Raw genomic sequence first — 23,053 nt, 5'->3', positions numbered from 1 at the left:
ATAGATGTTGAGAGAGCATGTCTTAAATTTATTTTGAATTCCAGAACACCTAGCCAAATAAACACACAATAAATACTTCTTGATTGGTAGCTAAATTCTCTACTGGCATAAAGCTCTTTCAAATCAGCTCTGAGCAGTGAGGTATAACTCTCAGTTAAAATCAGAAATCCATTTGAATTGCAAAACTGAATAAAGGAAACTTCATTTAAGACGGAGCCCCGGGGGAAAAAAAAAAAAAAAAGATGGAGCCAGGAGGCCAGAAGGGGGAGCTCTCATGCCCTACCGCTTCTAAAGAACTATATAGACTTGTACTGCAGGCACCTTGCATTTCCAAAAGGAAGAGCCTATGCTTTACTACCCCAGCAAGAGGAAGAAAGATTTTTCTTTTTGCCCAGCAACAGTCCAACCAATGAGAAATTGTCTCAACCCAGCCAATGAAAAGCCACTACACTTCAACTCCCAGCTTACTCCAGTGGACATTTGGTTTATTACAGCCCTTCCCAACTACCCACTTACGCCCTTTATAAAGAGCAGCCCTCTCTCCTTTGTGCTTCAGATTGTCTATGGTTTTGTGGTAGCTTACATGTCTCAAATTATAATTATCTGCTATTCCCGAATGAATCCATTTTTGCTGGTAAAATAATGGAAAGTTTTATTTCTAAGGTTAACAGAGTTGACATTCAGGAGAATGTCATCTCATGAAAAAAGTAGTTTAACTCTAGCGGAGCAACCTACTGTGTTATAAACCCCATAGCTGAAATACTGGAAACACTGCACACTGCATTTTATCTAGGAATTTATTTTTTCTACAAATGAGCAAGACTCAGTTGGCAATTAGAAGCATTAAACAGAAACTCTTAACCTACACTGCAAACAACCAGTATATTCCACAACACTGAATTTGAGGTTCTGAGTCTTTTATCAGTAATCCAATATTTAGTACTAGCTGCTGCTTCAGTGGTTGTTGGGTAAAACAAATTAAGTGATGATTCCAATTTTTGAGATAAAGTTTCTTTCAGTGTGAACTTCAGTAAAACAACCATAAAAATACCTGAGAGGTACTGTCCTAGAAAATAAGATTTTCCCTTATATTTAAAAAAAGCTTTGCAGGTTTTTATTTGGAGCCTATCTTTTGAAACCAACAATCTCAGCAATAACCTCTCCTAATTTTCATATCCTAGTATTTCCCTCTTTCAATAAATAACATTTTCCCACATAAATCTCTCAAGGCATTTGGGAAATTAAAAATTTCCCAAGCTCACCCTCGCATTGTTCCTGGACACATTAATGAGCTAAACTTTTTATATTAACTACTTATCCATTGTCTCCTTTCTCACTGTACCCATCAGTGAGTCAAAAGTTCTTAGAATAATAGTGATAATTAAGAAAAATGCGTTTTTAGGAGTCAAAACAAGGTTACACAGAAGCCAAGTACAAGGAAAACTTCAGAAGTCCTCCTCAGCATTTAGTATACGTGATTTCTTGAGATTCTTCAACTTATGAATGGCAGATGTTACAGAAATCTCTCCATGAATTTTGTTGTCTCTTGTTCGAACATTTACAGCATTATTTGTCTTTTCCTTTTCTCCAACCACTGCAGAAAAGAAAGGGTATTAAACATATTTTAAATAAATGATGTGTTAAATATTAAGTCGACAGTCATATGATACATGTCTTATTGAGTTCTTCTTCAGTATTAATCTAATGACCATGAAGTCATCCTCTGATAGTAAGTTTCTTGAGAAAAGGATTAGATCCCCCCTCCTTATTGTCCACTTGCAAGAACACATACTATAGTCTTGGAGTACAAATTGGAGCAGGGAGATCTTAAAGACCCTTCCCCTGCCAGACAACCAGAATTTTCTGGAATGTAGGTAAAATGTTTCTCTCTAGCGCCCCTTCCTGTGGGATGATGCAGCAATCTGCAGACTTGTTTCTTGCCATGTAGAAGGAAGAAACTGGTCACCAAGTAAAAGGAATAAAGTAGATATTCAAGAAGAGCAAAGAACCAGAGCAAAGTAGGGCCCAGAAATTAGGAGAAACAGTCTGGATAAGAGTTAAGCAGTTTGTTCCAGTTGCTCTCCCAATGATTTTACTATTTAATTCCACATTCCATGTCATGAAATTCTCCATTACCCTTCCAATAAATTCCATTTTTGTCTAAGTTAATGCGAGGGTTCTGTCACCAGAAGGAGCCTGATTAAAACATCACAATATCTACTACGTAAATGCTTTCAATGACAAATTGCTGATACTACAATCCTATACATATTTATTTTACCTTCTACAGAATCACTCAACATACTGGAGATAATAATATCATGCCTGGAAGCATCCAGTATCAGTTTCTCTTGATTTCCGAATCATTTTAAAGTCAAAATTTTAGATGCTGCATCTAAGTACTTATATCCCTTAAGGACACTTTTTCACTTAAATTTTCTTTTGATCACTTTAAATTTGGAATCTTTCCAACTCATTAGCTTAATCCCCAAGATTTATAATAAATCAGAAAAGCAAGGGAGAATATTTGAGACCTGTCACGTGGCTGAAATATAAAGAGCATAATTCTGAGAAAATCATTTTCACATTTTTTCATTGTTGGTTTAAGATATTAACTACTGCTAGTGATACTATACCACAGGATTCATGTGAGATTTTATAACTCTTCTTCCAGCAAATAACAAAGAGTATTTATGAACAATTAACCAGGAACACCATGGACTGGTCTTTGTGTACAGGTAACAAACAAATTGTCATAATCACATAATTATACCATATTCATGTAGTTTTACCATTCACATAGTTATATCATACTCATGTAGTTTACAGTATATTCATACAGTTATACCATTTTGGTTTTTGGAATTAAAGTGGAAGAAAACAAGCATTTGAGAAAATACAAACTTAAGTTACCCAAAATAAAATTATACTGAGCCAGCTGCGCATTTCGTATTTTCTTATTTAGTGTACAGCTGTGATCTAAGTCAACATCAGCCATGAATCCTTCTTCAAAAAATGCACTGGATACCTACAAGAAAATGAGACACTTTTACAATCACAGTATTTATGGGAGCCAGCCTCTGAGATGACCCACAGGGTCCTTGCCTTTTGTATTCACAGCTTGTGTCATTTCCTTCCCACTGTACCAGTGGCTCTGTGTGACTACAGAGCAGGGCAGAAGTGATGGCGCGTCACTTCCGAGATTAAGCTAAAAGACTATAGCTTCTATGTCTTTAACATCACTCCCTCTGGGGACACCAGTTGCCGTGTTGGAAGGATATTCAAGGAACCCCTGAAAAATCCCACATGGTGCACAACTGGGGCCTCCAACCGTAATGTGAGTGATCCCCAAGGAGGTAGCCCTGAGAGGCCAGCAGCACAACTAGAGCCTCTTAGGGGCCCTGAGCCAGAATCACCTCGCCACTGCTCCCAGATTCTGAGTCACAGAAACCATGACATAATAAATGTTTGTTGTCTCAGGCTGCTAAGTCTTGGAGGTATCTGTTACACTGCAATAGACAAATATTCTTCCTTAACAGAGCCATGTGGGAAAAAATAACTTAAATATGAGATATTTGAAAATACAGATTTCTGGGGACACCTGGGTGGCTCAGCGGTTGAGCATGCCTTTGGCTCAGGGCATGATCTTGGAGTTCCGGGATCGAGTCCCACATTGGGCTCCCTGCATGGAGCCTGCTTCTCCTCTGCCTGTGTCTCTGGCTCTCTCTGTGTCTCTCATGAATAAATAAAATCTTATTTTAAAAATCCCAATTTCTCAAAAACATTAAGAAGCAAAATAGTTCTGATCCAAATACACAGACATGATTTGGATGTTACTCTCAATTACTGAAAATGCAGGCTGCTAAAGTAATGTATTAGTGATGCAATATTTTAAGGCACAAATAACATTCCGAGTCAAAATCTTCACAGACTACATGTCAAGATTATTATGTACTTTCTTGTCTCTTTTTTACCTGAAGTGCATATTTTTCACAAGTTGGCCCCACAGGGATGACCATTACCTGACGAGGAGACAGCCAGAAAGGCCTGAAAAATATGTAAAAATACATATTTTCAAAATCTAATGATGATCACTTTATTATGTGATCTAAAAAGTAACCAAATATTTGGTTTAAAGTAAGACTTCACAAAAGATCAGATTCGACAGGGTGGTGTTGATGTAAACCAAATCATATTGAGAGCTAAAAAGCAACAGAGTAGACAAAAGAGGAAGCTGGGGTTTATGGGGAAAAGAAGGGAAGAACAAGTCAGCTGCTGGGTGGAAGGGCTACACATCACTTATCAATACCACTGGGTAATTGAACTCCAGGCATTTAACCCAGAGAAATGAAAACATGTTCACCCAGAAACCTTCCTGCTAATTTTCATAGCAGCTGGAAACACTCTGAATGTCCTTCAATGGAAGATCAAACTGGTGCATCCACACCATGGAACACCAACAGCGATAAAAGAGAACCAACTACTGAGACTTGAAACCAGTTGGATGGATATCAAGGGAATTCCATTGAGGGATTAAAGCCAATCCCACATAGCTGCATACTGTGTGATTCCATGTATGTTACATTCTTGAAATGATGAAATTATGAAGATGGGAGAACAGGTGAGTGCCTGTCCAAGGATGATGATGGAGATGGGGTAGGAGGTATGTGACAATAAAATGGCAGCACGAGGAATCCTCATAAGCAACATAACTGTCCTATGTCTTGACTGGTGGTGGGTACACAAGTGCTAAAATTTTACAGAATGAAACCTACACATGCACACAAGTGCATGTGAACTGGTGTGATCAATTTCTTCAAAATGAGATGGGAGACAAAGATGTCACAGACCAGTGGTTGCTGGTCTGCAGCACTTTCATATGGCATAGGACACACCATCACAAAATATATCATCTGCCAGCTGGTGCCCTGACTGCCAGTAAGGCCAGTTGCTTCTGGGGACACAGTAGTATTAGTGGATCCCACAATATCAGCTCAGTGCCTTACTTCTTTTGCTAAAAAAATTATTTCCATGGTCAGAAGCCTTATTGTGTTTCTGAGTGTCCAGACTCAGTAAGTATATATATGGTGCTGTAGACAGAGACATGGGAGAAAAGAAGAGCTAAGCAGATTCTAGAGTTGACCTCTTTTCCAGCAAGGACAAGTCATGGCCCTTGTATGATGAAAAGGACCCAAGAAGCTAACTCTTCCCCAGGATTTTGGTTCCTCATGAGGGACCAGGATTGATCACTACTGATGGCAGATTGAGGCCTTGGAAGAGGCACAGACAGATGGAACTCAGGGAGGTCTGTGTTGTTGAGCCCATATCCCTGGGTGGCTCCTTTGTTCATGAACCACTGAACAGTCACTACGGAAAGAGTGAAGCTGATGGGAACCACAGAACTGGTCCTCCTGAGTTTGAATATTTAAAAACACCCCACACTAAGGGTTTTGGGTGGGCGACACCACCCTCATGGCCCATTCTGAGTAATTATTCACATTTCTCTCCTGCAAATTCACTTATTATCTGTTTTCCAACCTAATTACTTCTAGGTCTCTGACCTTGTGGCCAAAGCAGTAACAGGACCCAGGAATCACTGAAACTCCATAGGTTTGGCCATTTTTCCTTTCAGGGGAAGAGGACTAGGAGATGTACTCAAATTCCTGTACTTGATGGCATTTCTCTTCTATACTTCTTCCCTAAGTAGCACTAGGCTATTGTCGCTGTCCTCATTAGGTTTGTGCCAAAGCACTGTTCAAAGCCATGTGTGAAGCAGGTTTACATGTTTTTCTCCCAACGCTGATTGGGCACCCCCATTAAGTGAACAACACGGGTTGAAGGAAGGGTGGCCATACAGCAAGTGGTGGAACGGTACTCTCAGGGTCACCAGACACAACTAGATCTTTAAAGGGCTTGAAATAGGTGAAAAGATAACTCTTCAGTTCTTGCCTTTTTCCCCCAAAAGGCAAATGATACAATTTTATGTCACACTGCTTTTGTCTTCTTTGTTTTGGGTTCCTGATCTGGCAGCTTCAACAAGAATAGATTACTTGCTGTTTGGATACTTGCTATTATAAGGCAGGAGCCACCAATTTTTTCACAGTGATCCTCTCTTGTTAGACATGACATTTCAAAATAACAGACATACAGTTTTTCTTTTCCATATCACTTACCATTTCCCCCCATAGTTTTCTGAAAGGATGGCTATCATTCTTTCCACTGACCCCAAAATGGCTCGATGAATGATCACAGGGTTCCTCTTATCGTCTCCATCCTTACTAAAAAATGAAAATTACACATTTATGTATTCTCTTAAGATTCAATAATTACTGTATCTTCTTACCTTCTATTTAAAAGTTATTTTCCTGAACTAGGAAAAACAACGAATTCCTCAAAAATCATTTTTAAGTATAAACTGTGCCATGTATTAGAAATAATAACATGAACCAAATGGAAATGAAATACATTATGTAGGAAAAAGCAAGGTAATATTAGAGCACTATTTCTATTATAAGTCTACTGATTATCTTTTATTCTAAACTACTGGCTATGATCAGTTTACTAATGTTGACAGGCGATCTTGCAAATTGTAATTTTTTTAAATTAACTTTATTTTGAACTATGGCTTACTCCACCAGTACCATGTTGGAACAATTGTTGAAGACATTGAAGAAATACGGAAAATGGATTTCTGTTTCTAAATTCTCATTTTCTCAGGGAGCTTGGGTGACACAGTTGGTTGAGTGACTGACTCTTGGTTTTTGGCTGAGTTCATGATCTCAGGGTCCTGGGATGGAACCCTGTGTCAGGCTCTGTGCTCAGGGGGGATGCTGCTTGAAATCTCTCTCTTCCTCTCCCGCTGCACCACCTCCACCACACACACTCTCTCTCTAAAATAACTTTTAAAATCTTTTATTTTTTTTTCATTTTATTTATTTATTTATGAGACACACAAAGAGAGAGGCAGAGACATAGAGGGAGAGAAGCAGGCTCCTCACAGGAAGCCCGATGCGGGACTCTATCCTCAGACGCAGGACCACACCCTGAGCCAAAGGCAGATGCCCAACTGCTGAGCGACCCAGGTGTCCCACTAAATAAATCTTTTTTAAAAAAATTTATTCATGAGAGAGAGAGAGAGAGAGAGGCGGAGACACAGGCAGAGGGAGAAGCAGACTCCATGCAGAGAGCCCGATGTGGGACTCGATCCCAGGTCTCCAGGATCACGCCCCGGGCTGAAGGTGACACTAAACCGCTGAGCCACCCAGGCTGCCCATCAATAAATAAATCTTAAAAAAAGATTATAAATTCTGATTTTCTCATAAATGCTAAAGATGAATCATGAGATGATTGTTATTTATAAAATATAAAATGAAATTTTAAAAAATTTGCACTGCCATAGTTAAGTTGAATGCCATTTTACATATATTTGTTTACTATATATATGTACACTATATATAGACACATTTATACATATGTGTTTAAAAGTTAATCACCCCCCCATTCCCACAGACAATGGACAAGGGGCCCAGGGGGCAGTTGAAGAAAAAGAAATATAAGTAATCATTGTTCCTTGTCCATTGTCTAGTGGGATGTACAATTGTGCTGCTTTCATAGTTTGGCTATTGTAAAGAATGCTGCAATAAACACAGGGGTGCATATACCCTTATGAATTAGGGTTTTTGTATTCTTTGGGTAAATACCAGTACTGCGCTTACTGGATCATAGGGTAGTCCTGCTTTTAATTTTTTGAGGAACCTCTGCACTGTCTTCCACAGTGGCTGGAAGTTTGCATTCCCACCAACAGTGTAAGAGTGTTTCTTTTTCTCCACATCCTCATCAATGCTGTTGTTTCTTATGTTGTTGATTTAGCCATTTTGAATAGGTATAGGTGATAGCTCATTGAGAGTTTGATTTGCATTTCCCTGATGGTCAGTAATGTTGAGCATCTTTTCATGTATCTGTTGGCCATCCAGATGTCTTCTCTGAAGAAATGTCTATTCATGTCTTTGGCCCCTTTTTAATGGGATTACTTGTGTTTTTGTGTTGAGGTGTAAAAGTTCTTCATATATTTTGGAAAATAACCTTTATCGGATATGTCATTTGCAAATAACTTCTCCCATTCAGTAGTAGGTGGTCTTTTAGTTTTGTTGACAGTTTCCTTCATTATGCAGAAGCTTTATATTTTGATGTAGTCCCAATAGTTCATTTTTGCTTTTGTTTGCCTTGCCTTGGGAGATCTATCTAGAAAAATGTTATGGCCAATGTCAGAAAAACTACTGCCTATGCTCTCTTCTAGGATTTTTATAGTTTTAGGTCTCACATTTAGGTCCTTAAACCATTTGGAGGGTTTTCTTTTTTCTGTATAGTGTAAGAAAGTGATCCAGTTTCATTCTTTTGCATGCAGCTGTTCAACTTTCTCAACACCATTTGTTAAAGAGATTGTCTTTTTCCCTTGCATATATCTGCCTCCTTTGTCAAAGATTAATTGACCATGTAGTTGTTGGTTTATTTTGGGGCTTTCTATTCTGTTCCATTGATCTGTGTGCCTATTTTTATACCAGTACCAGATTGTTTTGATTACTACAGCTTTGTAGTATAACTTGAAATTTGGAATTGTGATGTCTCCAGCTTTATTTTTCTTTTTAAAGATTGCTTTGGCTATTCAGGGTCTTTTGTGGTTCCATACAGATTTTAGGATTGTTTGCTCTAGCTCTGAAAAATGCAAATGGCATTTTGACAGGGATTGCATTAAATGTGCAGATTGTCTTGGGTAATACAAGCATTTTAACAATATCTGTTCTTCTAATTCCATGAGCATGATATATCTTTCCATTGTTTGTGTTGCCTTCAATTTCTTTCATCAATGCTTCAGTTTTCAGACTACAGGTCTTTTATTTTCTTCATTAAGTTTATTCCTATTTTATTATTTTTGGTGTAACTATAAATGGGATTTTCTTAACTTCTCTTTCCATTGCTTCATTATTGACATATAGAAATGCAACAGATTTCTGTACATTGATATTGTGTCCTGTGACTTTACTGAATTCATTTTTCAGTTCTAGTAGTGTTTTGGTGGAGTCTTTAGGGTTTTCTCTAGGTGGTATCATATCAGTACTACTTTAATGGATTTTTTAAAAATAGTTTACCCAGCTATAACTATTTTAAAAAATATTTTATTTATTTATTCATTCAAACAGAATTCATTAAATTCACTTCAAATATTACATGATGGATATCATCAAATATTACAATGATGGATATCATCATTGCCAATCATTTCCAATAAGAGCCATTATAACGTGACTGCAGGCCAAATCCTGTATAGATCCCACAGAAAGCTCTGGGGTGGGGGTAGGTAGCTGAGTCCAGCCTGAACAGATATACAAAGAAATAATTCATTCTATAAACTAAACCAGTATGGTATATTCCTGAATGTTACATAATGTTGTTTTTGTACAGGGAATGAAAGAGAAGTGGGATGATCCTTTCACAGGCCCCTGGATACAAGAAATTTCTGTCCCTTATCTATATCAAAAGAACTAAAATCAGGTCTAACCTTAAGAAGGGCAAATAGTGAAATAACCTATATGCACATATCTACATGTTCAGATAAACAACAGAATTAATGTCAAGGTCTCCAAAGATAACCCCAGTGGATTTTGTTGGCATTATATTAGATTTATAGATAAATCTGAAGAGAGTATCTTCCCAATATTGGTTCTTCCCATTGCAAGAGTGTGGTGTGAGTTTTCATTTAAACAACTTTTTTCTTAAATTTTCTTTTCTCTTAAATTTCTCACATATGAGTAAGATCATATAGTATTTGTCTTTCTCTGACTTATTTCACTTAACATAATACACTCTGGCTCCATCCACAACACTGCAAATGGCAGGATTTCATTCTTTTTTATGGCTAAATATAAGCAAGAAAACAGATGAACATATGGGAAGGCGGAAAAGAAAAAAAATAAGGGAGGGAAACAAGCTCTAAGTGACTCTTAACGATAGAGAACAAGTGAGGGTTGATGGAGGGAGGTTGGTAGGGAATGGGCTAGAGGGTCTGTTAAGTTTACTCCTAGATATTTTACATTATTATTGTTGCTTCTGAAATGTTTTTTTCCCACTGCTTTTCCTAGCAGGTTATATATGAAAATAAATTAACTTCTGCATTTTGATGTTATTTAACTTTATCATTAGTCTCCATTTTTCTTCATTTGGTTCTGGTGGATTTCAAGACATCTAACATCTACAAATAACAATTTTATCTTTTTTGCTTCAAATATTTGTACTCCCAGAACAATTCTGAGTAATAGTACAAATAGTAGGCATAGTCCCTTCTTTCCAACAAAGCTGAGGTGTTCTTGTTATTTTATAATAAATATTCTTTATCATAGTAAAAAATTTCTTTTTGGTCATCTCACAAGTATGGATGCTAAATTCTGATGACTGAATTTCAGCACTGTTGAATGTAATGAGTGACAATAATATACTTTTTAATGCTTTCTTAGGAAAAAAAACTTATTTGATCATAATGATCCTGATGCTCCTCTCTCCTTTTGCCTTCATATCTAAGCTATGACCAAGTCATATTGGTTCTACCTTCAAAATATACCCCAAATACCTACACTTTAAAAAAAATCTCTATTACTGCAACCTTATTCTACCTGTCATCATTTCTTACTTTGTCTTTAGACCCTGCTCCCACTCTTGTTCTCCTATTGTTATCTACCCAACACCTAGGGTAGATGGATAAATAGATATGGGTAGCCGAGTGGATGGATGGATGGATGGATGGATGACAGAAGGACAGAGAAACGGATGGATGGAGACTATCTTGCCTGATCTGCTTCTCTTCCACATCATCCTTGAATGTCCATCAATGTTCAAATTTTGTTAAACAAGCGGGTCATTTCAGCATTAACAAAGTCCTGTCACCCCCTATTCTTTTTTGTTCATTTTAGTAGGTTACTAGGGAAAGATGGGTTCTGTAAAACATGAACTTAAGACACCTTCTTTCCTAAAAGGTCCAAATTTATTTTTGAAAGTTCTGTGTTTTATCCCTCATTTTTCCTAAGCATTTTTATTATTCTCATGTGTTGGTGTAACTCTCAATATTTAATCAACTATTCTTTCAACTCTTTAACTTATAAGTCTTAGTGTAGCTTTATATGTAGTAATCAAAACACAAGATGAAGAATACAAAATAAAATAAGATTTTTAAGGGCTGGACACAAATTGAGATTAATCCATAAAATCATACTGGAAAAATGATGTTTGTTCTCTTATTATAAGGATATTATTAGGAAAAATTCTATTAAAATTATTAGATTTGAAACATGCCAATAATTTTTCCTTTTTAATTTTTATTAATAATTTTGAATGAAAGACAACTCAGCACATTATCTAATCAACACTATATCCAAAACTTGGACATGCTGATAAGAGGGCAGTTTAAAGGGATATGGTCATTTTGTCTAGCTCAGATCAGGATGTTGGTTCCAGGCAAAATAGAGTAAGCATGCTCTACCCTAGCTCTCTCACAGAATACAAACACGCACCCTGGAAAAAAATGCATGGAACAGCCACAGAGGATTCTGAAAGTAAATGATGACAGGTGGATTGTTAAAGAAGATGAGAATTTGAAGTACCATCGAACCAGTAGTTAGTTTCCTGTAATTTTGTCTTCCAGTATTGTGTGGCCTGGTGGTCTAGACTAAAAGGTGGCCCCAAACCAAAAGTATACACTAGATGCAACGTCATGAGAAATCCTCATTTCCTGGTCAAGAGCCTGAAAAAAATAACTTCTAAATTTCAAAAAGAGTAGGGGTTGTGGAAACAAACCCTAGGGTTTCTTTTTTCCTCTTTTTTTCTGTTCTCTTCTGTCCAACCCCCAGGCATTCCCACAAAGGCCAGGGACTAAACTGGCACTTAAAACTCTGAGGAAGAGGATCATTCTCTCTGACCAGAAGGACTATGATCCCACATGTCAGGGATGAATCCCTGTTGCTGTTTTTTGTTTTTGTTTTTTTTTTCTCTCTCTCTGGCCTCCTGATGCTTGGTCTCCAGCACAGATATAGTCACAGAAAGAAACATGGTGGAGTGAGGAAGTTAAAGCCCCAGCTTTCTGGCCATAGAACTGTAAAAAGATAACCTAGGGAATCAAAAGTGCCAGGGAAATCAGAGAGCAGGGCATGCAATATAGCTACTCCATACTCATGTATGAACTCACCTGGCCTCCCCTCTGAGCTGCAACATGTAGGTCTGACTCTGAACAGCACACAACAGGCTTGAGAACTGAACTACGTATGGGATTTGACCACTGGGTGGCACACACACCGGACAGATCCGAATAGCACCACTAAGGCTCTGAAAACTGAACTCCTATTGGAACCACAGCCCACAGAAGGCATGTTAGAAATTAAGGCCTGAACCTAATTACCCCTTCAAATTGACTGCTAAACAAACAAACAAAACAACAAGAAAGAAATCAACAGTATCTTTATGATTTAAACAAAACCCATCATCTCCTAATATTCAAACTGTCTGGGATACAATCCAGTTACTTGCCATATTCATTACCAGGTAAATGTCTACAGGTGAGGGGAAAGGACCACAGATTCCAACAGTGAGATGACAAGGATGGTGGAATTACTAGAGACTATAGAAGAGTATTATAAGCATACTCCAACAAGTGAAACTGAACACACCTGAAATGACTAGAAAGATAAAAGTCTTAGAAAAGAAACCATAAAACTAAAAAAAAAAAATACAAGGATTGGAATGAACAAAATTCACTAGATGGACACGGCAGCAAAGGAGATGACAGAAACGAGTCAGTGAACTTAAAGATACATGAACAAAAGTATCCAATCTGAAATATACATAGAACAAGTGATGAAAACATAAACAGAGCCTCAGAGAATTGTGTAACAATAACAAAAGGCCTAATATTCACACCATCTGAGTCCCAAAGTGAGAGGAAAAATAGCACAGAAAAAGGCATACTGTGCCATCTAAAAGAAATCCACTCTAAATTTAATGACATAAATGACATAAGCAGGTTAAAGATAAAAGTAAAAGGACAGGAAAACCCAAAACAGGCAAAAATGAAGAAAATAATAAAGAGAAGCCATTGAATAAATTAAAAGCATAATAATAGAGAAAATCAATGAAATTAAAAGTCAATTCTTTGAGAAGAACAGTAAAATTGATGAATCTCTAGAAAAACTGACAAAGAAAAAAATAAAGATGCACATGTTACTAAATTATGAATGAAAGAGAAAATATCGCTTCAGGTGACACAGAAATTAAAAGCATAATATGGTAATATTATAAACACATTTGCACATAACTTCAACAACTTAAATGAATCAATTCCTTGAAAAGCACAAACTCTAAATTTAACCAAAAAGAAATAGGTAATATAAATTTATCTTCTATCTCAATGCAAATGAACTCAGAGTTAAAAACCTTCCCAAAGAAAACCTCCAGCAATGGATGGTTTCAATGGTATATTCTACTAAACATTTGAAAAAGAAATAACACCAGTTCTACATATCTTCCATAAAATAAAAGACAGTGGACCACTTCCCAACTCACTTTGTAGGCCAGCATTACCCAGATACCAAAGCCAGTGAAAGATAGTACAAGAAAAGAAAACCACAGACCATTATCCCATCTCAACATACATGCAAACTATTAGGAGCTCGAATCCAGCAATATATAAAAACAATGATATACCATGACCAAGTAGAATTTATTCCAGCAATGCAAAGCTGGTTCAACATTCTAAATCAATGTAAATTCACCATATGAACAGGCTAAAAAAAGTAAAGTCATATGATCCTATCAATTGATGTAGAAAAGGAATTTGACAAAATTCAAAACCCATTTATGATTAAAAAAAAACTCTCAGAAAACTAGGAATAGAGGAAAACTCCCTCAATTTGACAAAGAGCACCTACAAAAACCTACATCTAGTGTAATACTTAAAGGTGAAACAACTATACGGTTTTCTCCTAAGATTGGGAAGAAGAAAGTGACAATCCCCACCCTCATCCCTCTATTCAACCTAGCGCTGGGAGTTCTAGCCAGTGCCATGAGGCAAGAGAGCACAAGAAAAGGCAATAAAAAGCATACAGATGAGAAAGGAAAGGTTAAATTGTCTCTATTTGAAGATGATATGACTGTCTATATAGACAAGAATTCTACCAAAAAAAAACAAACAAAAACCCGAACTTCTAGAACTGGTAAGTTAGTTCAGCAAATAAGATCAACATAGAAAAATCAGTTTTAGTTCCCATTAAACACACAGGTGACAAAATTAAGAATACAATACACCATTTACAATTGCCCCTCCCAAATGAAATACTTAAGCATAAAGCTAATAAGATACGTACAGAACTTGTATGCCAAAATCTATAAAAACTGATGAAAGAAATCAAACAAGTTCATAGACTGAAAAATTAAGTACAGTTAAGAAGTCAATTCTACCCCCAAACTAATTTTAGATTTAATGCAATTCCAAACAAAATTCTCACTAGGGATTTTTTTTTAGACCTATTGAAAGCAAAAGAGAAAAGCCAAAACAACTTTGAAAAAGAATAAAAGATTCACATTATCTGGGACACCTGGGTGGCTCAGTGGTTGAGTGCCTTTGGCTCTGGATTCCAGGATCGAGTGCCCACTGGGCTCTCTGCAGGGAGCCTGCTTCTCCCTTTGCCTATCTCTGACTCTCTCTGTGTCTCTCATGAATAAATAAATAAATCTTTTTTTTTAAAAAAAGATTTCCATTATCCAATTTAAGACATTATCAAGCTACAGTAATCGAATCAGTATGGTATTAATAAAGGAATAATCAATGAATCAGAGGAAAAGAGTTGAAAAATCTAAAAATAGGCTCATACAATGTGTCTGACTGATTTTTGATAAAGGCCCAAGGCAAGTCAGTGAAGAAAGAACAGTCTGCTACAAAAATGTTAGCACAATTAGACATCTAGATACAAACAATGAATGTGACCTAAACATCACTTTTTACACAAACATGAGCTCAAAATGGATCTTAGATCCAAAGGTAAAACTTAGTATTAGAAAACTTTTTAAGATAAAGCATAGGGAAAATCTTCATCACCTCTGCTTAGGCAAAGTATTTGTAGACATCATGCCAAAGGCATGATTTATAAAAGAAAAATTTGAAATTAAAAACTCAAGATTGAAGGGAAAGTTAAGACACTGTAAAAAACGAAAAAATAGCTATAGGAGGAACTATTTGCAAAAAAACATATTAAAGCCTTTGATTATATAAAGAACTCTCAAAACTCAACAGCAAGAAAACAACCCAATTTAAAAATTAGCAGAAGACTGGAACAGACACTAAACCAATGAAGATGTATTAATGGTATAAAAATATATTAAAAGATGTTAACATCGTTAGCCACTAGAGAAACAAAATCAAACCATGAGGAAATCCTACTACACCCCTATTAGCCATTTCCTTAAATGGCTTCCTTAAAGCCATTTAAGGAAAGGAAAAAAAAGAAAAACAAATCAAAGGCTGGCAAGAATATAGAACACCTGGAACTTTCATACATTGCTAGTGAGAATGCAAAATGGCACAGCCACTCTGGAAAACAGTGTGTCAGCTTCTTGTAAGTTAAACATACACTTACCATGTGCCCCATTCCTAGGTCTATATACCAGAGAAATGAAAACTTACATTCACACAAAAGCCTATACACTAATGTTTATAGTAGCTCTATTCATAATCACCCAAAACTGGGAATGAACCAAATTCCTTCATTTGAGTGACTGAAAAAACAAATTGTGGTGCATCCATACAACAGCATACTAATTTGCAGTAAAAGGAATAAATTGTTGATACATAAAAGCATTGATGAATCTCCAAGACATTATGCTGAGTGAAAAAAGCCAATCTCAAAGGTTTTATATTGTATAATTCCATATAAAAAACATTCTGTAAAAGGCAAAATTACAGTGATGGACAACATATTGGTGATTGCCAAAGGAGAGGAATGGGAGGAGAATATGATGACAGGGGAACAACACAGAAGTTTATTGGAACAATGGAATCATAATTTGGTTCTGGGCTGAGTGTGGTGAGTTTTAATTAGGTATGCTCTGGTCTGGTAGAATGGAACACCATTCTACATGGGTGTTAAAACTCACAGAACAGTATACACACACCACACACATGTGAACTTCACTGTATGTTAAGAATTTTTTTTTAAAGAGTTGTTAATGTGAAATGATAAAATTGCCTTTTCCCTCTGCTTTCTCTGACAAATACCTTATCCTCAAGATACAGACCCAATGTTTACTCTTTATGAAGTCATCCCTCCTCCACATCAGGGAGTTAGCAGCTTGAATTATGTTTTATAGTACTTTGTTCATATCTTTAATCTTACACTTATTTATTTTCCTTTCCCCACTAAACCATGTCCTCAGAAAATTCAAGTTGATCCCCAAATAGATTATTAGCAGGTATGTAAATATATGAGTATTCTTGGAACTGGAGATAGGAAGATGGTGGTAGATAGAGTAAGAAGACCCTAGGCTCACGTCCTCTCACAAATACAACTCGATAACTACCAAATCACCCTAAATACCCCAAAAATCAACCTGAAGACTGACAGCAAATTTCACAACTAAAGGGAGAGGTCACATTGAAGAAGGCAAAAAGTACAGAGACGTGGTTTAGGGGAGAAACAGATCCTGGCTGCTTGAGGTTGGGAGGGAGCCATGCTTGTGGTGAAAGGCAAGAGAGAGAGGAGCACACAGGGCAATACACAAGGAGAATGTTTCCCCATAGCCACTGGCTCGGAAAATAGAGGGGCTGAATTTCATGAGTTCTCGCAACTAGTGGGGCTTGAAGCCTGGAGTTTTAGTCAGCTGGGATAGAGCCTGAAGGGTACTGCCCCATTCCTGGAGAGAAGGTAAGCAAATAACTTGGGAGCAGACAACATGGAAAAAGTGATCTAAAGAGAACCTGGGGCACATGGTGGGGAGAATATCTGCTCTTCTTGGAGCACATCCGTAAGAGGTAACATTCACAGAGAGGCCTCTCCAGGAACAACAGAGCTAGCCACCACCATTCCCCTCCCCCAGCCCTCAGCAAAAACACAGAACCACCCATAGGAAGCAGCACAGTGTGGACACTGGCTGCCTAATTTGCTTGCACCGAGTCCCCCACCCTCACCCCTGGCACTCTGATGGAGCTGCCCTTCTCAGTCACACCCCAATCCCAGTGCAGTTGGCCCTCCCCCAAAAGACCAGCAAAAACCCCAGCCCACAACACATCTCCCAATCAGAGAGTTCTATAGAGCCTCAGTTCCAGTGGAGGTGGTGACATGTCTCATTTCACAAACAGACCAGAGCATACCTAATTAAAACTCACCACACTCAGCCCAGAGACCAAACACTACCCACATCAGGCAAGGAGAGCCTCTGCAGATGACCAGCTTGAAGGATAGAGCAGCAAGAACAGAACAGCAGAACACACAGCACACACTGGAGACACTCCCTGAAGCACTAAGCCCTGGGTACTATATGACCTCTTCTTAAGGCCCTTACTTTCAGGATCAGAACATGGAACTGAGTTTTCTAACACAGAGAAGCAGACAGAGATGTTCAGAAAATGAGAAGACAGGGGAACTTATCTCAAATGAAAGAACAAGATAAGGCCACAACCAGAGATCTAAGTGAAAGAAATATAAGTAACATGCCTGATGGAGAATTTAAAGCAATGATCATAACAATGTTCGCTGGAATTGAAAAAAGAATGGAAGACATCAGTGAGATCCTTATTGCAGAGATAAGAGTTAAAAAAGAGTCAACAGGAAATGAAGTGCATAATAAATGAGATTAGAGAAACACCAGATGCAATGAATAGCAGGCTGGAAAAAGTGAGGAGCAAATTAACTACTTAGAAGATAAAGTAATAGGAAGCAATGAAGCTGAACAAAACAGACAAAAGGAATTATGTAAAACAAGAATAGGCTTAGGAATCTCAGTGACTCCATCAAACATAACAACACTTGTATTACAGAAGTCCCAGAAGAGAGAAAAAAGGGGGCAAAAAATTTAAGAAAATCATAGCTGAAAACTTCTCTAATCTGAGGAAGGAAACAGGCATCCAAATCCAAGAGGCACAAAGAACTCCCATCAAAATCAACAAATGCAGGCCCACATCAAGATATATTTTAATTAAATTTGCAAAATATAGTGATAAAGAAAAAAATCTTAAAAGGACAAAAGAAGTCAGTAACCTCCTAGGAAAAATCCATAAGTCTAGCTGGAGATTTTTCAACAGAAACTCTAACAAGCCAGAAAGTACTGAAAGTGTTAAATGGGAAAAATCTGCAGCCAAGAATTCTCTATCCAATAAGGCTATCATTCAGAATAGAAGGAGAGATAAAAAGTTCTCCAGACAAACTAGAACTTAAGGAATTTGTGACCATTAAACAGCCCTGCAAGAATTATTAAAGGGGGCTCTTTGAATGGAAATGAGAGACCAAAAGTAACAGTATAAAGGTAGGAAACACAAAAGCAGTAAAAATGAATATTTCTGTAAAAAACCAGTTAAGGAATTCACAAAACAGATATAAAATATAATAACATATACCTAAAACATGGAGAGAAGAATGGGTTCAAATTTAAATGACCATTGGGATGTCTGGGTGGCTCAGCAGTTGAGCGTCTGCCTTTGGCTCAGGGTGTGATCCTGGAGTCCCAGGATCGAGTTCCACATCAGGCTCCCTGTGTGGAGCCTGCTTCTCCCTCTACCTGTGTCTCTGCCTCTCTCTCTCTCTCTCATGAATAAAAAAAATTTTTTTAATGACCATCAACTTAATATAGACTGCTGTATGCAAAAGAGGTTATATACAAACCTAATGGTAACCAAATATCAAAAACCATTAATAAACATGCAAAGAATGAAATCAAAGAAATCCAAATATATCACTGAACAAAATCAGCAAAATATAAGAGAAAGTATCACAGAAAATCTCCAGAAACAACCACAAAACAAGTAATAAGATGGCAATAAATACATATCTTTCAATAATTACTTTGAAGTAAATGGACTAAAGGCTCCAATCAAAAGATATAGGGTGTCAGAATGGATAAAAAAACACAAAACACAACAACCATTGAATGCTGCCTACAAGAAACTCATTTTAGACCTAAAGATACCTGCAGATTGAAAATGAGAGGATGAGGAAACATTTATCATGCAAATGGATGCCAAAAGAATGCCAGGGCAGTAATACTTACATTGGACAAATGAGACTTTAAAACAAAGACTGTAACAAGAGACAAAAAAGTACAATATCTAATCATCAAGAAGATAATCCAACAAGAAGACATAACAATTGTAAATAGTTATGCGCCCAACATGGCAGCACCCAAATATATAAAACAATTAATAACAAACATAAAGGAATTCATTGATGATAACAAAATACTATTATGGAACTTTAAACCCCATTTATATCATTGGATAGATCATCTAAACAGAACATCAACAAGGAAACAATGGCTTTCAATGACACATTGGACCAATTGGACTTAACAGATATACTTAGAACATTCCATCCTAAAACAGCAGAATACACATTTTTTTCAAGTGTACATGGAACAATCTCCATAACAGATCAGATATTTAACCATAAAACAGGCCTCAACAAATTTTAAGAACATTTTAGTCATACCATGCACCTCTTCTGACCATAATACTGTGAAACTAGAACTCCACCACAAGAAAAAATCTGGAAAGATAAAAAATACATGGAGGTTGGAAAAAAATGAATGGGCCAACCAGAAAATAAAGGAAGAAATAAAAAATACATGGAAACAAAAGTGAAAACACAAAGGTCCAACACCTTCAGGATGAAGCACTCAGTGGTCTTAGGACCACTAAGAGGGTTGTTTATAGCAATACAAGACTATCTCAAGAAGCAAGAAAAATCTCAAATCAACAACCTAACCTTACACTTAAAAGAGCTGTTAAAAGAACAACAAATGAAGCCTACAGCCAACAGAAGAAAGGAAATAATAAAGATTAGAGCAGAAATAAGTGATATAGAAATTAAAAAACAAACAAAAAAAACCCCAATAGAATAGATCAATGAAAACAGGAGCTGACTTTTTGAAGAAATTAATAAAATTAATAAACCTCTAGTCAGACTTATGAAAATGAAAAGAGAAAGGACCAATGTGAATAAAATCACAAATAAGAAGAAAAATATCAACCACCACAAAAATACAATTATAATGCAATACAATTATAAAAAAAATTATGAAAAACCATATGCCAACAAATTAGATAACATAAAAGAAATGCATAAATTTCTAGAAATATATAAATTACCAAAACTGAAACAGGAAGAAATAAAAAACTTGAACAGACTGATAACCAGCAAAGAAATGCAATCAGTAATGAAAAAACTCCCAAAAAACAAAAGTCCAGTACCAGACAGCTTCACAGGTGAATTCTACCAAACATTTAAAGAAGAGTTAGTACCTATGTTTCTCAAATTATTTCAAAAAGTATAAAAGGAAGGTTAAATTCCAAATTCATTCTATGATGCCAGCATAACTCTGATAACAAAAGCAGATAAAAACACCACACACAAAAAATAGAAGAGAACTAGAGGCTAATATCTCTCGTGAACACAAATGCCAAAAACCCTCAACAAAATATTAGCAAACTGAATCCAAAAATACATTTAAAAAATCATTTACCATGATCAAGTGGGATTTATTCCTGTGTTGCAAAGGTAGTTCAAAGTTCACAAATCAACAAACATGATATATCACATTAATAAAAGAAAGGATATGAACTATATGATCATTAAATGCAGAAAAAACATTCGACAAAGTACAACATCCATTCATGATTAAAAAAAAAAAAAACCCTCAACAAAGTAAGTTTACAGGAAACATCATAAAGGTCATATATGAAAAACCCACAGCTGATATCATCCTCAAGGGGCTAAAACTGAGAACTTTTCCTCTACAGTCAGGAATAAGACAGGGATGTCCACTCTCAGCATTTTTATTCAATACAGTACTGGGAGTCCTAGCCATAGCAATCAGACAACAAAAAGAAATTAGAGGCATCCAAATCAGCAAGGAAGAAGTAAAAGTTTTGCTATTTGCAGATGACATGATATTCTGTGTAGAAAACCCCAAGACTCCAGCAAAACACTGCTAAAACTAATACATGAATTCAGCAAAGTTGGAGGATATAAAATCAATGTGCAGAAATCTGTTGCATTTCTATATACTAATAATGAAACAACAGAAAGAGAAATTAAGGAATCAATCCCATTTATAACTGCACCAAAAATCATATAATATCTAAAAATAAACCTAACCAAAGAGGTGAAAGACCTATATTCTGAAAACTATAAAACACTCATGAAAGAAACTGAAGATAACACAAAAAAATGGAGAGACATTCCATGCTTATGGACTGGAAGAACAAATATTGTTAGAAAGTCCATAGTACCCAAACTAATCTGTACATTTAACGCAATCCCTATCAAAATACCACCGACATTTTTCACAGAGCTAGAACAGTCCTAAAATTTGTATAAGACCACAAATGACCCCCAAAAGCCAAAGCAATCTTGAAAAAGGAAAACAAAGCTGGAAACACCACAATTCTGGACTTCAAGTTATACTACAAAGCTGTAGTAATCAAAACAATATGATATGGGCACAAAAATAGACATGCAGATCAATAGAAAACTGAAAACCCAGAAATGAACCCACAATTACACAGTCATTCAATCTTCAACAAAGCAGGTAATAATATTCAATGGAACAGACAGTCTCTTCAACAAATGGTGTTGGGAAAACTGGACAGCTACATGCAAAAGAATGAAACTAGACCACTTTCTTATACCATACATAAAAATAAACTCAAAATAGATTAAAGAACTAAAAGTAAGACCTGAAACCATAAAAATCCTAGAAGAGAACACAAGCAGTAACTTCTTTGACATCAGCCATGGCAACTTCTTACTAGATATGTCTTATGAAGCAAGGGAAATAAAAGCAAAACTAAACTATTGGACTACATCAAAATGAAAAGCTTCTGCACAGGGAAGGAAACAATCAACAAAACTAGCAACCTACTGAATAGGAGAAGATTTTTGCAAGTGACATATTTGATAAAGGGTTAGTCTCCAAAATATATAAAGAGCTTATACAACTCAACACACACACAAAAAAAACCCTAATCCAATTTTAAAAATGGGCAGAAGACATGAACAGACATTTCTCCAAAAAATACTCCAGATGGCCAACAGAAATATGAAAAGAATCTCATTATCACTCTCCCTCAGGGAAATGCAAATCAAAACTAAAATGAGATAATCACTTCACACCTGTCAGAATGGCTATAATCAATAACACAAGAAACAACAGGTGTTGGCGAGGATGTGGAGAAAAGGGAACCCTCTTGTACTGTTGGTGGGAATGCAGACTGGTGTAGCCACTGCAGAAGAGTATGGAGGATCCTCAAAAAGTTAAAAATGGAACTACCCTATGATCCAGCAATTGAACTACTAGGTATTTACTGAAAGAATACAAAAATACTAATTCAAAAGGGTTCATGCACCCTGATGTTTATAGCAGCATTATCTACAATAGCCAAAGTATGGAAACAGCTCAAGTGTCCACCAATCAATGAATGGAATGGATAAAGAAGAAGTGACACACACACACACACACACAACGTATACACACACACGCGCGCAAAGACACGCACACAAAGGAATATTACTCAGCCATAAAAATGAATGAAATCTTGCCATTTGCAAAAACATGAATGAGGCTAGAGAGTATTATGCTAAGCAAAGTAAGTTAGAGAGAGACACTAATATGTGGAATTTACTCATGCAGAATTTAAGAAACAAAACAAACAAGTAGAAGGGGAAAAAAAGAGAAGGAGACATACCAAGAAAGAGACTCTTAACTATAGAGAACAAACTAATGGTTAGGAGAGGGTAGGTGAGTGGGGAGATGG

The 23,053-nt window shown here is 36.6% G+C and overlaps 1 protein-coding gene across 1 annotated transcript in view; it reads right to left on the bottom strand.

Annotated features, from left to right (window-relative positions):
- Nucleotides 1-779: 779 nt before the first annotated feature.
- The window catches only part of TARS3 (threonyl-tRNA synthetase 3), a 70,188-nt gene continuing 47,914 nt past the window's right edge, over nt 780-23,053 (bottom strand). The window contains exons 16-19 of the mRNA XM_072737107.1: nt 6,174-6,278; nt 3,975-4,047; nt 2,914-3,028; nt 780-1,594 (exon numbers count right to left, since the gene is read on the bottom strand). Coding sequence (XP_072593208.1) covers nt 1,446-1,594; nt 2,914-3,028; nt 3,975-4,047; nt 6,174-6,278 — 442 coding nt within the window. The 3' untranslated portion in view covers nt 780-1,445. The remainder of the gene's footprint in view (nt 1,595-2,913; nt 3,029-3,974; nt 4,048-6,173; nt 6,279-23,053) is intronic.

This window comes from Vulpes vulpes, chromosome 14, assembly GCF_048418805.1.
Source record: "Vulpes vulpes isolate BD-2025 chromosome 14, VulVul3, whole genome shotgun sequence".
Lineage (NCBI taxonomy): Eukaryota > Metazoa > Chordata > Mammalia > Carnivora > Canidae > Vulpes > Vulpes vulpes.
The sequence above is the reverse complement of the archived record's forward strand: the minus strand, read 5'-3'. Positions and strand labels throughout refer to the sequence as shown.